The 17,119-nt window shown below is 54.3% G+C and overlaps 1 protein-coding gene across 1 annotated transcript; it reads left to right on the top strand.

Moving 5' to 3' along the window:
• The first annotated feature begins 3,237 nt into the window (after positions 1 to 3,237).
• On the top strand, positions 3,238 to 13,653 carry LOC119103155 (inhibitor of Bruton tyrosine kinase). The gene is made up of 12 exons (XM_037226605.1): positions 3,238 to 3,459; positions 3,843 to 3,968; positions 4,539 to 4,760; positions 5,175 to 5,259; positions 5,629 to 5,747; positions 8,950 to 9,080; positions 9,580 to 9,708; positions 11,233 to 11,404; positions 11,732 to 11,854; positions 12,139 to 12,234; positions 12,447 to 12,658; positions 13,644 to 13,653. The coding sequence occupies exons 1-12, from the start codon at positions 3,238 to 3,240 to the stop codon at positions 13,651 to 13,653; spliced, it is 1,647 nt and encodes a 548-aa protein (XP_037082500.1).
• Positions 13,654 to 17,119: the final 3,466 nt, after the last annotated feature.

Below are 17,119 nucleotides of genomic sequence, written 5' to 3'. Positions count from 1 at the left end.
CACCACTTTGGAGGATAGCTGGAGCAGCTCCTGTTATGGCAAAGTGAACCACACTGGTACCTCAGGGCCATCAGCTTATCCATTATCATCCCATCTTTGATATTTGCATGGTATGCTTAAAATTTATGTGCACTCATGTTAACTTAGCCAAGCAATATTGGCCAATTCAATAACTTCATATATTGCTCTACACCCTATCCATTTCTGCCAGCACACACAGCTATTTTGATAGCCTGAGAGCCAAAAGTGCAAGGTTTACGAGCATGGGTGAATTACACAGATATGGTTACAAGTCAGCCTGCAAAAATATACCCACTGTGCCCAACACCAGTGTACCCAACATGTGCCATCAGTGTGTAGAACCTGACACTCATGTGAGCAAACACAGGCAAAGAAGCATCAAACTGAACTTTTCAGTGAGCATGAGAAGTGTTTTAGAGTAATCTTGTGAAAATTCTCCAGCATCATAATTCCTTGACACATTTGCTCTCTATACCTAGAAAGACAGTGTGCCAAATTCACAGGGCTGCAATAACTTAAAGTTGCATGCATCCATCTGCTGAAGCTACATTTTTGAACTTCGGCTGTTTGCATTCCAGTAGTAACTTGTGACATGCAAGTTGTCATAAGTTGTATAACTCCGCAGACAGGCATAATAGGTATAACATGCATGTTTTGTGGCTTGGGTTACAGGAGGGGCTGGGGCTGGCAGTAGGTTCTGGAGAGTGAGCATGCAAGACAAGTGTTGTGTGATGCTAAAATATAAAGCACAGCATACATATCTAAGCAGTTATGTCCAGTACATATATATATATATATAATATATATATATATATATATATATATATATATGCCAGCCTATTTAGCTTTATTAGGTCTCCCAAGGAAGCTGATACCCATGTGGCTTACATGTTTGTTTTACTAATCACAGTTATGCAGGATTATACCCCACACAAGTGGAGCACATAATCACAAAATCTAATGTGATTAATGGTCTCAATTTATGCTTATAAGTGCTACTGAGGTGCCAACCTGCAGAATGTGATAGATTTTGATGATAGGTTATTGGGGCTGAGATGGAGTGCGGCTTCCACCTCAGGGCTGCTTATCATAATTTGGACAGGAAAAATTTGAATTTAAGCATTAATGGTAATATAATGCCTTCTTTAGTACAGGCCTGCTGCATGCCCTACAGCGGTTGATGCCCTACCCACCCCCACCCCCCCCCACCCCCCCAAATAGTACAGGTCTGGTCAGATCACACAAAATGACCAAACCTGATCAAAGACATGTTTTGGGGATAAGCAGCTAGTAAGGATAGCAAAATCTGCCCACAGCCAGCCACCCATCTACTCTATTTAGGGCAGAGTTCTGCCTGCCCCAAACTTGTTGCTATCTTATGTTTGTCATGTTTGATTACATAAATTGCATCCTGGCTTGCAGTGTGCTATACAAACATTTCCGGTATTTGGGGTTCTCTTAACTTATCAGCTGACAAATCCTTCTATGGCCGACATCCCGCCCAACCACCTAAGGGAGGCAAAGGCAGGGAATGCATCAATAATGCCAACTTACATTGGGGAAGTTCTGCTGTGAATCCTTTTGATGTTGCCGCGAATGCTACTGCCCAGTGCCTAAATCAATGTTCCCAAACACAGCGGACTCGTATAGAGGTCAAATCCACCACAAAATTGGACAGAACCCGCCTATCAGCTTCTGGTGGCAAGCCTTGAGGGTTTGGCGCGAACCCGTAATTGACTTCGTTTACTCTCACAATATGCACGTCCTTGCTTATCTCAGACGACTCCGACGCACGGCCACCACACCGCCTGTCGCACGCACTCTATGTCCGAATTCCTGAGCAATTTGCAAGGAATTGATATGAATGTCTTCCAAAATACTGTTCAACAACAAAGCTGCAGTGCTTTTGAATCGCTTTAGCTGTGTAGCTATTGCTGGAGAAACCAAAAGCCACCATCAGTGAAATCATGTGATTGGTTAGTTGCGTCTGTAAGAGGCAGCCTTTCATTTGTGGTCTTCGTTTCATATTTCGCGCATTAAATACAGTTACGGCGTCCATGAATACTAAAGCATCCGAGCGCATGCTCTGCTGCATGCATGCAATGATTAGGGTTGTGCAAATGTGGTGACGCTTGTGCGTTTATGTTCACGTGTTTTGAACGGAAGCCACCACCGTTACCTGCTGAAAGTGATTTAAAAGGTACAAGATGCTTATGTACCAACCAAATGAGGCAAATGTTTGAGTTACGTGATTTGGGAATTATTTGTACTCATCAGAATTTTATGCTACGTTTTCTGTGGTTAAGGCTTTTGTCCAGAACAGAATAATGCGGTGTATATCTACGTTCCCCCCCCCCTAGAGCCCTAGTCATCATCGTCCTGTATTGTTGAAAATTGGTATTTTTGTAGGAGTGCCACATTGTCACTGGTGAAACACATCTTGTGTTTTGAGAGCTCTGTGTCATTATTGACTTGACTGTGCATAAGGGGTGAGAGCCTTAGATCCCTGAAAACAATTAGAAGTGGGAAAAATATGCTCAAATGTATCCCGTCATTGGTCCTCAGACAAGTCATTTGGAAGGTTGTTGCAAACATGTATTACCATGTGGTTAAATTAAAAGGTGATGTGTTGTATAGCATGCATGGGGAGATCATACCTAGTAAGATTATTTTCAAAATTTGTGTTGGTTATGAAATTAAGCAAAATTATGAATCTTAAAGATAATTTTGCTTCATTAGGTGGGAAAGCCATGCTTGAATTGAAATGTTCAGCTTACTTCATTGTAATAACACAGCTAGTATCAATAACTTATCAGCAAGGTTATGCATAATTTTTGCTGAATGTAGTGCCCACATGTTTTTTCAAAGTTCTTCAAGTTGCCAGTGTATAATTGCATTAGTGACCTATGCTGGCTTCAGGAATCACTAATTGTGTGATAGAAAGTGATCAGGGGGAACCGAGTGTGTGATACAGTGGTGTCATGAACAAACCAAGAACATAGCAGTGTTGTGATTAATTGGGAGCATAAGGCTTGAGGTAAATGTCTCACATTAAGCAATTATGGCCACTCCCAGTTATTTATTATGCATCTGTGCATGGTCAATGCAAAGTGACACCTGTCTGACAGTGGCTTCTCAGCATTTTCTGCCCCATGCCAGCCAATCTGACATAATTGGCTAGTAAGCCCATCCCTCCCACCCCGCAGGCGCCACAGTATGCCTGAGAGGGAGCGGCTGGGCGTGCCAGTGCGCTGCTCCGAGTGCACGCGTCGCTGCCGATCGCGCCAGCACGCCGACATGATAAGCTCGGCTATCACCAAGGCGTCGGATGCCGAGCTCATCTCCTACATGTCCTGGCTCTGTCACAATGCCGCCACCGGCACCGACTCGGCCGGCCGCACGCCGCTGCACGTAGCTGCCTCCTGCGGGCGCCGAGAGGTCAGTGCTGTGTCCCTATGACTAGTGAGAGGTCATACCCACTCCCACCATGTGACGGGCATGAGTTCCAACACGTCCTCGTGTGTGTGTGACTGGCGAGCGGTCCCATTTCCCCATGTGGCCGACGCGAGGCAGGACACGTGTCCCTGTGATCGTTCGTTTAACGTACGCCCACTGTCGCACATTATTTGCTTAGCGCCCCATCTCGGAGATGGGGCGACAATGGTGCCGTGCCCGACGTACAGCTCCGTCAGCTTTGACGTAGACGCTGCAGTTTTGGCGGTTCCCTGGGCCGCTGATCACCATCAGCCGGGCCCGTGAGCACGCCACCTCAGGTGCTCTGCGCCGCACCACCGAGCCGTGACGCTCATCTCCGTCTCCAGCTGGCTGAATGGCTGGTGCAGGTCCACAGCGTTCCCCTGAACACGGAGGACAAGGAGTCGGGCATGACGGCCCTGCAGCGGGCCGTCTTCTACGGCCAACTGAGCGTCGCTCGCTCACTGCTAATGGTAGGCTTCAGCGTGCCGCTCGCTGCTCGCGTCTGGAGTAGGACCGTGCTCTTTGTATTGGGGCGATGCGTCATTCAGCTCAAAAGTGACTGACCCGGTGTACTTGTGTCACGTAACGCTGACGTGCTCACGATAACGTCACACTCGGATGATGTATTCCCGTTGTCACGTTCCACACCAACCGCGCACCCTCGCTGGCATGCTGCGCTCTCTGAAACCTCGTCCCTGGCATCACGGCACGCCGATGCTGTCTCTCTGATGTCACGACGCCCCGATGCAGTGTCCCTGGTGTCACGACGCCCCGATGCAGTGTTCCTGGTGTCACGACGCGCCGTTGCTGTGTCCCTGGTGTCACGGCACGTCGACGCTGTGTCCCTGGTGTTACGACGCACCAGTGTTATGTCCCTGGTGTCACGACGCTCTGATGTTGTGTTCCTGGTGTCGCGACGCGCCGACGCTGTGTCCCTGGTGTCACGACTTGCCGATGTTGTGTCCCTGCCGTCGCTTCGCCCCGTGCCCCTGAATCGACAGCGTCGGCCGGCGTGGTGACCGGCGGTGGCCTGGCCGCAGCTGGGGGCCAGCCCGCTGACGCAGGACCACGCTGACATGACCACCTACGACGGGGCGCACGCCGACCGGCTGCCGCTGGTGGAGCTGACGCCAGCGGCGCCTTGCGAGGCCTACGTCTGGGGCAGCAACCCCTGGTTCAGCATCGGCGTCGACCGCATCAAGGCGCGTCAGGTGCCGGAGCCGCTGGACCTGTTTCGGCGGGCGGGTGTCTGGATCAAGCAGGTCGGTGGCTCTTCTCGGGTTTGGACGGGGCACTGGTCAAGGGCTGAATGGCCTGCGTACCCGGCTGTACCTGTGCAACAAAGCCGGGAGGGACTGGGGTGGTTCGCGGTATCTTGTACGGTGGGGTACAGCTGGACAAAGCTTAGTCCCTGGAGTAACCACATGTTGTTTAGTGTGCAACGTGTGTTTGATACTTTGTGTAGAGATATCAAAAGTACCTATGTTGGGTGGCATGTGCGGTCTTTATTTTGCGACTCCACGAAATCGTCGCTTCAGATTTTGAGCACTTGCGTATGGATCAGCCCAGTTTGTCGGGTTCGTGTATCAAATTAGCTGATGGTCACTAACTGAAGGTCGAACGTGCCGTTGGCTGCCCTGGGCACCCGCCGTATGCCGGTCGCTCCTCCTTTTCAGATAAAGATGACCAAGTTCCACACGGTGTTCCTGACCCAAGGCGGCGAGGTGTACACATGCGGTCACGGCATCGGCGGCCGGCTTGGTGCGTCCATCACGCCCCTCTGCCGTCCACCACACCCCTCTGTCGGTACCCCCTGACCCCGTCTGCCAAGCCGAGAGGGCCAGTATGCAGAGCCGGTATGGTGGCTACTTCGGACTGTCATTCTGCCACCTGCCGGCCACGTGGCGAAGTCTGGCCTGCCTGTCCGCTGCGGCACTATGTGATGCGTTTCACAGCATCCATGCTCCAGCGTATGTGGTGCCAAGAAGGATGGATGACGCCATTGTGGTTGGGAAAGGGGGGGGGCGGCGGCATGTCCCCCAACTGTTTTGGAATGGGATTTCCCCTAATGGTCGACGTGATGAAGTGTTCGGTGTAAGTGACTACATGTGCTGACAAACACTCCGGCAGGTCACGGCGACGAGGAGTCCGTGCTGGTGCCTAAGAAGCTAAAGGCCGTTAAGGGCGAAAGCTGTGTGCAGGTGGCAGCGTCGGTCGACCATACGGTGCTGCTGATGGAAAGCGGAACAGTAAGTGATTCTCTGGGATTTTCAAAGTGTCCTAAGTGTCAAAATGTTATATCGATGCTGAGAGGTTCGGTATTATTAACAAAGCTTGCAAGTGTAGCTGTATCCAGGGGTTAAGGGCGCAGCGTCGTATTTCACGGCTGGGTGGCCTGCTAAGCAAAACAGCGGCGAAGTGGAATGTGATGTCCGAAGGTGAAGGACTAAGCATCGCGTGCAAAGGTGGAATGTTACAGAATATTGCCAAAAAACTGGCCGGATCGGCATTGCGCGCAAGAGCTGACGAATTCCACCCGCTGTGGATGGGGTTAGCATCGTATTCGAGGATCGCCTTGATTCATGTCTGTAGCGGCACGACGCCCTTTAGACCGTCCAGCTGAGTGGTGTTGGGCCTGTCGTGTGCGATGCGATGGTGACTACCGGTCCTGGAGAGGACTTGCATCAGTACCTGCCGGAGTATAAAGAGAACATGCATCAGGGTAGTCACTGACTATCCTGATGCGTGTTCTCCCATACTTTTCGCTTTATTGAAACAAACGAACTTTCTTGTAACCAGTCTTCTTTTGCTATTTGAACTTACTTAGCCTGCCGCCTACATGGACATATATCCGTAGACATGCCTTGTGTTTTTTCAACATTTTATTGCATTTTACATTTTATTGCAGAACATGTTATTGCTGCGATGCTCATGTATTTGTTACTTATTCAGCTCGCATGATGCTCCCTGACAGCCGTGGGAACCGCTCACGCAGATCATAACCGAACTTAGCACGTCCGCGCGGCACACGCGCTACCACCAGCTGCGCTTCGCAGAGCCTCCATGGCTGAGCTTGAGTCCCGCTGACATTACGGATAGGTGGTATAGAGGGCAACAGAACGCACTGGGTGGCGGAACATTGGGGATGGTTCTGAAACTGTGCCCAGTTGCCTGTGGACTGCTGGTGATGCAGCCGCTCTAAGTGTGGCACCGGCGGAATCCCCGCTGTGGCACGGGATCGCTCGAATACTGACACTGGAAGACACACCTCCGCTGATGTCAAGTGTGGCGCCACGCCTGTTGCCGGTTTTGATCCCAGTGCTATCAAACATTTTTTTTTATCTTTTTTATCGTACGTTTTTCATGTATAGCTCCCCTTCTCATCTTGTCCCTGCGCATTCAAAGCGAAGTGGTTTTCGGCGGCAGCATTGCTGACATCACTACCACCACCTCTCGTGCTCCCGCCTTCCGTTCGGTGCAGTCACTAGCTGGCTCCGTGTTTCGACTACCGCCGGCCGTCGCCGACGTCGGTGCAGCGCAGCGTGCAGGGGTAGAGCACGGCCGGGCAGCAGCGCTGGCCGGCGCCGCAGTCTCTGTCCCGCCGGCACAGGCTGGGCGGCTCCTGGCCCTTGATGCAGGGTCGGAGCGAGGTGATGGGACAGCGGCGCCACGCCAGGCCCGGCGTCAGCAGCAGCAGCAGCGCCACCAGCGGCGCCAGCGGAATGTTCAACCACATGACGGCAACACGACGCTCGATGGACGACTGCCACTGCCGGCCTCGCACGGAGGGTCTCACTGACTCTGACGTGGCGCCGGGCCGGACAGGGGGACGGGCGGCAGCTGACAAGTCACGGGTCACGAGTGACGGGTGACGGGTGACCAGCGGCGGCGGCGGCGGCGGCCGGCTGTGACGCGTGGCATTGTGTGCCCGGTCGGCCGCCGGGCGCGAGCGGCGCAGCTGGTGATGGAGCGACACGTCAGCGACGAAGGGACGTCGCCGGACGGTCCGCGGTCGACCCGAGGCCCAACTGCGCTGGCGCTCGCAGCGCCACGTGACGTTGCGCTCACTAAGCGGTGGAGAGCCGGTGGCCGGCGCTGCCTTGGGCTCGTCATGATACGACGATGGACGGCCGACGGCTGGCAGCAGCGCGTTGCGTGTATTACTGTCAGCGGTGCGGCGGTGCTCGCGCTGAACGGCGTGGCGGGCGGACGCCGGCGCGGAGCGGAGGCGGAAAGGTCGACCACTGAGTTGCTAATTGCTGATGGGCCCGCTGATCGGCCCCCTCCCGCCCTCCTGCCACGTCACAGCCTCCGACGCCCTCCTTGCGGTGCTGCTTGTCACGCAGTTTGGGTTTGCAGCAGTGTAGGTCTCATATGTGCCTGCTTGGCTTGACTGAGAACACAAGCGGATGGAAAGGCGCTCGAATCGAGGAACAAGACCCATTATCAACAAAAATGTTGCAAGATGGTCTAGACTGATGTTATGGCAGTGCTCTCGCGTCGGAGGGACGTTATCATCACATGAAATTGCTTTACAAAGTGGACTGGCCTCAAGGCGTGGACGTACATGAGTTGAAGAACAGGCACAGCACAAAGCATGGACTTCTTAGCATGCAGTGACTGCCGTAAATGATGACCATTGCAATAGTTCACGGAAACGATGCAAATAGTACGTAACAGAAAGCTTTCGTGCTTCCACCTACTCAACCATTCCACATTTTCATAGACTCATAAATTTTCGATACGGGTGGCGCGGAGTTGACAGCTGAGAATATTACGGAGTAATAAGTTCAAACAGCCTTATGTTGTGACCGTAGTTTCGAAGAACATATTCTTAGACGAATGGGTGCGGTGCAGGACGCTAGCCTAAATGTTGTCCACATGTTTTGCACAGGCGTGACCAGAAAGGAGGCTCTACTCTGACTGTTTCCCACCTAGCCATTTCAGAGCTATGTAGGGTGACGCGATGAAGCGCAAAAAAGTGAATGTCATATTCACGTACACGTTTAGCAAATAACCTTGTGCATGGGTTTACTTTATGCCAATCGAATGGCACCAGGGGATACAAATGATGAGTAGAGCTGTGCTAATATTATGTGGGATACATTAGCTGTCTCCGCAATGAGCCGTCTAACATTTCTAAAAGCATGCATTTTCCTATTCTGTCATCAATGTGACATTGTTTGTCATGTGTACAGCGAGCACATGCTTCTGCGTAATTAGCTCATAAATGTGCTAGTAAGCTTGTTTGCCGGGACGGGCGACATAGCTTGATTTCACAGTGATCGAACGTCCTTCCGTCGTGTTTGAGCGCCGTTCACGTCTGCACTTTTCATTGTGCCACTCACACCCATCTGTGCGCCCATTTTTGAGAGCTGCACACGGCTGTGGCACAACACCACAGCCAGCCACGCCGCGCCGTCCGCAGCTTGCCGTGTCCGTCCCCTCCAGGTGTGGACGTTCGGTCTGAACCAGGCGTGCCAGCTGGGACACTCGCCGCCTCCCGCGCAGCTGACCACGCCCCGTCTCCTGGAGTGGAGCCGCGGCAGAGCGGACCGCATCACGGGCGTCTGCGCCGCCAGGTAACGGGTCGAGGACCGCACAAAAGGCGTCTGCGCCGAAAGGTAACGGGTCGAGGACCGCACAAAAGGCGTCTGCGCCGAAAGGTAACGGGTCGAGGACCGCACAAAAGGCGTCTGCGCCAGATGGTGATCGTCTTAAGCAGTGGTGTGCTTGTCTTTAAGCCATGCCATCCAAATTCCTTTTCCGCACATGACAAATATTTCACTGGCTCCGTAGTGATAATCCCTGTCACGGGTGTGTGGTCAGGATGCTGGATGATCATTGTATTAATCTGCCGTCATACATGATTGAAAACTCATTGTTCAAGTGCCGCATGTCGTGTGGTTTGTAGAAATCATTTTGCCTACACTGAAGTGCCACACTGGTATGTAAGATGATTTACCTGCGTGTTATAATATCGAGCCGCCTGCACGACTGTTGATATAGATTAGACAGATTTAAGGAGGTTGGTTACGACTTGAGATCGCGCCTGTGTTGAAACGTCTCGACCATTAACAGGTACCACACGGTGTTCTGGAACTCGGAGGCGCTATACTGTGTGGGGCTGAACGGTGGTCAGCTGGGACAGCACAAAGATGAAAACAAGGACAAGCGGTTCATCCTGCCCAGAAAGGTGCGCAAAGCGCTGTGCCTGGCCCTGAGCCGTCCTCGTTAAACGCGTGCAGTTGCTCCGCTATCACTCGCAATCAAAAACCGCTGTCGTGATTCGATCGAACGTGCATTGTTTCTATGTGTTAGCTCTGCAGTGTTCGTTCCAGGCGTCACCACTCCGACTGGCGTTGGGTTACACCAGCCCAAGTTCTTTTCCCGGGTCACATCACGTGGGCCCGCCCGCGCCGCGCCGGATACATTCGTGCATGCAGCCACGTGGCACCTCAGTCGAAGAGCTCACGATACGCCGAGTGCGCGCGGACCCTCGGTCGGCCGCGTCGGCCCCCGAGATGGCGACCGAGCCGCCGGCGCGCCGTCGGAGCCGCGAACTGACGCTGCTGCCGGCGCCGCAGGTGACCATGCTGGACCGGGACCGGCCTGGTGACGCCCGGCTGACGCACGTGGCGTGCTGCGACGGCGCCACCGCCGTGGCCACGGCTGCCGGCGACGTCTACCTGCTCAGCCAATACCGCTGCCGCCGCATCGCCTCCAAGTGCGTTCCGGCGCGGACTCTCATGGTGCCCGCGGACTGGGCGCCATGACCACGGCGTGGGGGGGGGGGGGGGGGTGATGTAGCCAGGATACTTGGGTGCTTGTTCTTCGATCTCGGGACAAACCGATGTGTTTGTGTTAGCTTTTGCTTTTTAAGTTTACTCGGTGGATCAGTTCGCATTATTGTGGCCGACCTGTATCTGTGTCGCTGCCGCGTGCGAGTGCCCGCGCCCTCAGTCAACTGACCCCCCCCCCCCTCCCCCCCTGCCGGCGGAGCAGGCTGCTGAACCTGCGCCAGCTGCGGGTGGACGGCGGCGCGCCGGACGCCGAGCTGGAGGGCCGGCGCGCCGAGCGGGCTGCGCCGCTCCGGCTGCTGCTGCTGTCGGCCGCCGGCCGCCTGCTCGTTTGGCACGAGAGCTGGCCGCTCGTCGCCAGGTGAGGCGCCGCCGTTGCCGCCGCCGCCGCGTCAGGCGTCCCACTCACAGGCGGCGGCCGGCAGATGGTGCTGTGAGTCGTGTGTTCTGCTTGGTCTGCGTTGAGTTCGGCTGCCAGTGGTTTATGTGTCCTAGCTACGGCTGTTAGCCCCTGCGGAATTGTTCCCACCGTTCATCTTTGCATGCCTGCAGGCATCCTTTACTTCCGCGGCATTGGTGACTGTTCAGAAGTTGTTTGCTGTTTGCATCATTCACGTCGTCTGGACACGTGTCCGTGCGTGCGCCATGTAGCCTGAATACCTCTGATAGTCCCTGAAGCATCCTCCTCCAATACGCTGGAGCCGCGGTTCGAAGGCGATTAGGCGCCGCTGACCAGACTCGACTGACGTTGTTCCCTTCTGCGCCGCGATCCATGCCCACTCGCACCACCGTCTAGCCCACCTGCGGCTCAGTTCACACCCACGGCCACGACTGTAGCCCTACGCGCCGCGCTGTGCCGTCTCGGCCGTGGGCGAGGAGGTGCTCAGCCCCTCGGTGCCCCTCCCTCGGCGGTGACGGCGGCGTCCGCACGCAGGTGCGTGTTCGGTCTGCGGCGCGAACTGGCCGTGGCGGACGCCGAGCTGGACAAGCACGGCCTGATTCTCATCTCCGAGACGGGCCAGGCCTTCACCGGCGCCATCGTGCTGCCCGCCGGGCGGCACGCGCCCGACAAACAGGCCAAGGGTGGGTGGTGGCGACCGGGCCATGTTAGTGGGTGGGGGAGGGGTGCGGCTCGCCTGAAGGTAATGTGTAAGTCACGGGTATATCTTTATATATATATATATATATATATATATATATATATATATATATATATATATATATATGGAGTACAGGGAGAGAGGAGGTCCATGCGACACACCAGATGTTGCTGGGTGTCATCCACGAAGATGCGCTGCTGAATGGGAGTGAGATGATCTCTTCAGGTGATAATCTGCCAACCGACCGTCCGCTTCGCTGCTGACTCGTGCGTTGTCTGGCAGATGGCAGGCGTGCGGCGGCCGCCGGCGCACCGGCCGCCACCCGACCGGCAGCAGTGCGCCCAGGTGCGCGTGACTCGCGTGGCGCACATCCATCGCGCCGTCAGCATCACGTGCGACGGCAGCGGCGGCAACGCGGCCGCCGTCCAGTGTGACCCGCGCGCCTTCCTGCTCGAGGTGCGCGCGCCGGCTTCCAGGGGCGCCCGCGGCAGACTGGACCCAGGGCCGTGTTAGGCTGCTCTGGCACGTTGTTGACTTCAGGCTCCCGGTCGAGGTGGTTGATGGTGGACACCTGACGCCGGTGTGTGGGCTCGGCGTGAGCACCGAGTGACACGAGCCGCGGTCGGCCTCGCGTTGTTGGCGTCGGGAAGAGGCCGTGCGATGGGCACCGCGAAGTCGGCCAGCGGCGCCTCGCGGCCCTTGGGGCGTCACGCCGACAGAGGCGCTGCTTGCGATTACAGGTGCCACAGGTCTCGCCGCCCCAGCTGCGCCACGACCTGGGTCGCCTGCTGGAGAACGCCGACGAGCACGACTCCGTACACGACATCGTGCTGCAGGTGAGCCGTCATGCGTGACGCCACGTCTCGGGTAGCCCGCAGTCTGCGCGGGTCCGTCGCTCAGCCGCCAGCTGTCTGCAGCAGGGCTGCGGTTGTCGCCCCGCATGCTTGTCGGGAGTCCTCCGGCGCCAGTTGGCCGTCTGGCGCCAGCTGACGCTCGCCTGGCTGGCGCGGTGAGCCGACCGCTGATACCCGCCTGCCGGTGTCGCCAGGCCGGCCAGACCCGGTTCGCCTGCCACCGCTACATCTTGGCCACCGGCTCGAGCTACCTGCGGCAGCGGCTGGCCGGCGGCAGCGACGGCGACGGCGTGGTGGACGGAACGCTGCGCTTGGAGGCCGCGCCGCCGGCCGCGCTCCGCCAGCTGCTGCTGTTCCTGTACACGGGCACGTGCGACCTGCTGCGGCCCGGCCCCACCGAGTTCAGGTCAGACGCACGCCGACGCCGCGCCTCGGGCTCGGCTCAGGCTGGGCCATGCTCGAGACGCCGTGAGCTCTTCTGGTGAAGTTTCTCCAGGGCGCATGTGACTGGCTCCTAGCTGCCCGGGTGTGATGACCCCGTGGCACGCGTAAGCCGCCCTGCGCTGCCCGGCGGGGCCGCTCCATGCCGCCCAGGTGTGATGACCCCGTGGCACGCGTAAGCCGCCCTGCGCTGCCCGGCGGGATCGCTCCATGGCGCCCAGGTGTGATGACCCCGTGGCACGCGTAAGCCGCCCTGCGCTGCCCGGCGGGACCGCTCCATGCCGCCCAGGTGTGATGACCCCGTGGCACGCGTAAGCCGCCCTGCGCTGCCCGGCGGGGCCGCTCCATGCCGCCCAGGTGTGATGACCCCGTGGCACGCGTAAGCTTCCCTGCGCTGCCCGGCGGGGCCGCTCCATGCCACCCAGGTGTGATGACCCCGTGGCACGCGTAAGCCGCCCTGCGCTGCCCGGCGGGACCGCTCCATACCGCCCAGGTGTGATGACACCGTGGCACGCGTGAACCGCTCTGTGCCGCCCGTCGGGGCCGTTGCATTGCACTCAGGTGTGTTGCCGTCCAAAGAAAAAGCCCCATATACTCAGTTTTTGCCATTTCGCGTTGTTTATGTCATTTGATTCATCGTTTCAAGCTGAATTTGGTTTTTAAACCATTAGTTGGAATTTTTACAAACAGGGCTAAAAAAGGGCTAGAAGTATGTGACAGTTCCAACTAATGATTTAGATAATCGAACTCAGCTTGAGAGGACGAATCAAATGGCGAAAAAAACAAAATAGCCAAACGTGAGCATGTGTTCTTAGCTTTGCGTGACAGAGTGGCTCTGTCACGACCATCTCTCACAGCTTGACTGCGCGGTGCGGCCTTCAAAATTGGCTTAAAAGAGGCGACATGTGTCACTTGTCGGGGGATTATTGGCGCGGCTCTGTGTCTGACAGTGTGTTTTGAGAGCGTGGAGTGCCTTGTTGGCGGGCCGGAGGACGCTACATTTTACAGTCCGTATCAGATCCTCAACTGCCCTGGTTCACGAGGATGTTGCAGTCCCGAAAAACCAACAACATCCGTGGCACGCGCGCGAGCGTACTTAGCTTTGCAGTGATGAACCAAAGCCCTTTTCATGTCAGGAAAGCAGTCATGGATTGTCCACGCTCTCCTCCGTCGAAAGTAGTTGGCCTCTTGTCTGTACAACGACGGGTTGTCGAGATTTGTACCCGGTTTAGACATGCTAGGGTGCAGATGTTTGCAGTGAAGAAATTATGTGTTTTTTCATAGACATCAAATGTGATAGTTTATAGGTAGTCCGGCACAACTTAGGTAGGCACAACTTCTGAATTATTTAACGTGTGACTGGACAATGCGTGAAACTGCGACAGACGATTGCGAAGTTCTAAGAACATTGAGGACCAAACGCGGTCTGACGTTAGCGAACTACTCAAGATTCTCTCTGCTCAAGTAGCACTCACTCGGCTTATGGCTTTGTTCGTAGTCTACTTCTCTCATCCGTTCAGTTTTCCATTCTATGCTCTGTCCACTGGTTGTCAGAATGGTGATGGGGTGGGTGTTTAGGATGCCCCAGTGGCGAGTGCCGCGTAGAAACTGCTGACGTCGGCTGCTGGGTGCGCTCCTGCAGGTGGCCGTCACCAGGCCCGCCAGGCTGTCGCAAATATAGATGGTCCGCACAGGAATGCTGCCGTTGAGACGACGTCTGATCCTTGCTGTTCTTGGTGAGGGCATTTATGTCCACGCATTTGTGCGCCATATACACATCGCGAAACATCATTTCTTACGAGCAAACCTGGTAAACACAGATCCACCAGATCTAAGTCCACTTGCTTGTGGTCAGGAACTTTATTATCAAAGGCTGGTTTTATAAAAAGATATCGTTCCCTGCGCCCCCCCCCCCCAAAAAAAAACTCAGTCGAAAATCTTTCCTCCGTTTGCCGAGTGGTATAACGGCCCTGACGGCCGACGTAAATTTCAACTTCCACGCTTTTTCAGACTCAAAATCAGCTGTTCAAAATCAGATTACCAGATGCTGTCTTGCAGCCATTAAACAGCTTAATTATTTCGCGATGGTCGATTGCGCTGGTTGAGAACGACAACATAGCTTTGGGACAAAATTAATTAGACAGCCAGGATGGTCGGTTCCATCACCAAAATACACACCACGATCACCAACGGAAGTAGCAAGTCAGAACGGCCAATTTGTCACCGGAAGGCTGAGTCATTATCATCGTTGCCAGTTAGAATCTGGTATAGTGAAACGACCAAACATCAGGGCTAAAACTACCGATTACGGGTGGAAGGGCATTAACAGGGCAGGGGCGAGGTCAAGGGTAAGGGCAAGGACATGGGAAAGGCAACAGTCACCAAAATTGACTAAATTAAAGAGTCCCCAAGAGCCCCTGTTCGGTCCTAGAGTGTGCGACTGGCCAGACCCTTCTGTTGTCTGATTGCGGACCATTTCATTGAAATTTCTCATTTCTATGTCATGTCAGACAACAAGGAAGTCGACCGGCGCAAGTAACTCTCTGACATTCAGGTTCCCGTTCTTTTCTTCTTCAGAAAAATGTGTCTCTGGTCGACTAGGAGCCCCTTGCCGACACAGGCTCCCCTGTAAATCAATATGTGCCTTGGTACAGCGGGCCGCCTTGTTTCAGGGGCCGGGGGTCAACGTACGAGACCTTCAGTAACCATTGCGAATACCAGCCTTGTCCCTGCTTCGTAAATGGGACCCCCGGGGCCCAAGCCGACTAAGAGCTAATTGCTCAGCATTGGTAGTCATGGACCCTCATAGACGCCTTTGTTGTTCTGATACCACCCACAGTCGCGACGGGTTCCTTTGGCTGACCTTTGAGGGTCAGGGCCTTGCCCCGGGGTCGACCCTCGGCCAGCCCTTCGGACTCCCCAGTCGGGCCCTTAATAGTTTGTGCCGATGCTCCCGAAAGCCACTCAGAACCTAGTGGGAGGACATGTCCCCTGTACCCTCCCGCCTCCCCCACCCTCCACCAGCTGGCTACCCCCCCCCCCCCCCGTGATGTGTAGGTATGCACGAACCTCAATGCTAATCAGCGACTCGCTCTCACAACGCAACTCCGAGGCGAATGACGTCTGCGTCCCAAACCGTTCCCAAGCTGATGCAAGTTTGGTTTAAAATATGATCGTTTTTTGCTGGTGAGCTGAATATCCTAAAGACTGGCGCAAATTAGTGATTTCCTATCATGTCTTGGTGATTTCTTTTACTTGTCTGGTGGAACTCCAGCCGGTCTGGTTAAAACAATTCTTTCTAGATGTTTCCTTCGTGTATTTGGTGACCTAAGTAGGCATTGTGGCTAGCAACTTCGTTAAGCTGGCAGTGAAAATGTCTATATAAATGGTAATAATCCGACCGGTGGTGAAATGTTTATTTTGGTTGTATTTCATCCAATCTGGAAGAAGTGACCATTCTCGTTGCTTTTTATTTGTTTTTGGTGACCGGTTAGTAGGAAGCTCATAGTGTTTGGTGTTGCAAATTAAGTCCAACAAGTGCATTATGCGTGCAACTTATTGTCTTATTGGGACGACAATGATATTTGAGTTTAGCAGTGGGTGCCTCAACTGTCTTGGCCATGTTGCGCCCTCAACGAATTTCTGCTCGAGCGGTGGGCAGTGGCCACAGGAAGATATAGCACTTTGCATGCGATGTTTTTGCGTTTTATGAATAGTAAGAGGGAATGTTCCACATTTGAAGATATTGAAGCAAGCATCAGATATGATGAAACAAGCTCATTTATAACCATTGTTATACTTGTGAAGGAAAAACGCTGCTCTAGGCAACATAATTTCTTAGTTTGGTAAATATACCCCCCCCCCCCATGCGTCTCGCCGTTTGATGTCATCGTACCTAGCACAACATTGATTGAGAGCCAATTGACGGTCGTTATATTTGGAAATCGTGCTCACGAACGGAAGATATGAGCGACTCGAGAACAATATTTTTTTAGCCTCGGTCCGTGCATGGCCAATAGAATGCCAGGATTTGAATGACGTTATCGTGACGGCATGGATGTTTGAGTGACCTTGAAATAAGCTGCTCATCTTGGCGGGCGTGTAGCTCAGAAACTAGGGAGCTTGGGGCCTTAAGAATGTCAGGGCCGAAGTGAACTGCACCGAATAATCTTGAAGATGGCTTTTTCGGTTTAAAGCCCGATAGAAATGTGGAACTCTCCCTGACAGTGATTTTCACATTTGAAGATCTTAAAGCAAGCATCAGATATGATGAAACCGAATTACTTATATTTATTGATATGCTTTGAAGTAGAAAAGACTGGTATAGACAACACCATTTCCCCGTTTCGTAAATATGCTCCTCGATGCGTCATTATTTGATTGCGTCATCGTACCTTGCACAACACTGATTGAGAGTCAGTTGACG

The sequence above is a fragment of the Pollicipes pollicipes genome, unplaced genomic scaffold (assembly GCF_011947565.3).
Source record: "Pollicipes pollicipes isolate AB1234 unplaced genomic scaffold, Ppol_2.1 Scaffold_5724;HRSCAF=6776_pilon_pilon_pilon, whole genome shotgun sequence".
NCBI lineage: Eukaryota > Metazoa > Arthropoda > Thecostraca > Pollicipedomorpha > Pollicipedidae > Pollicipes > Pollicipes pollicipes.
Note: the sequence above shows the minus strand (reverse complement) of the source record. Positions and strands in the feature narration are given on the sequence as shown.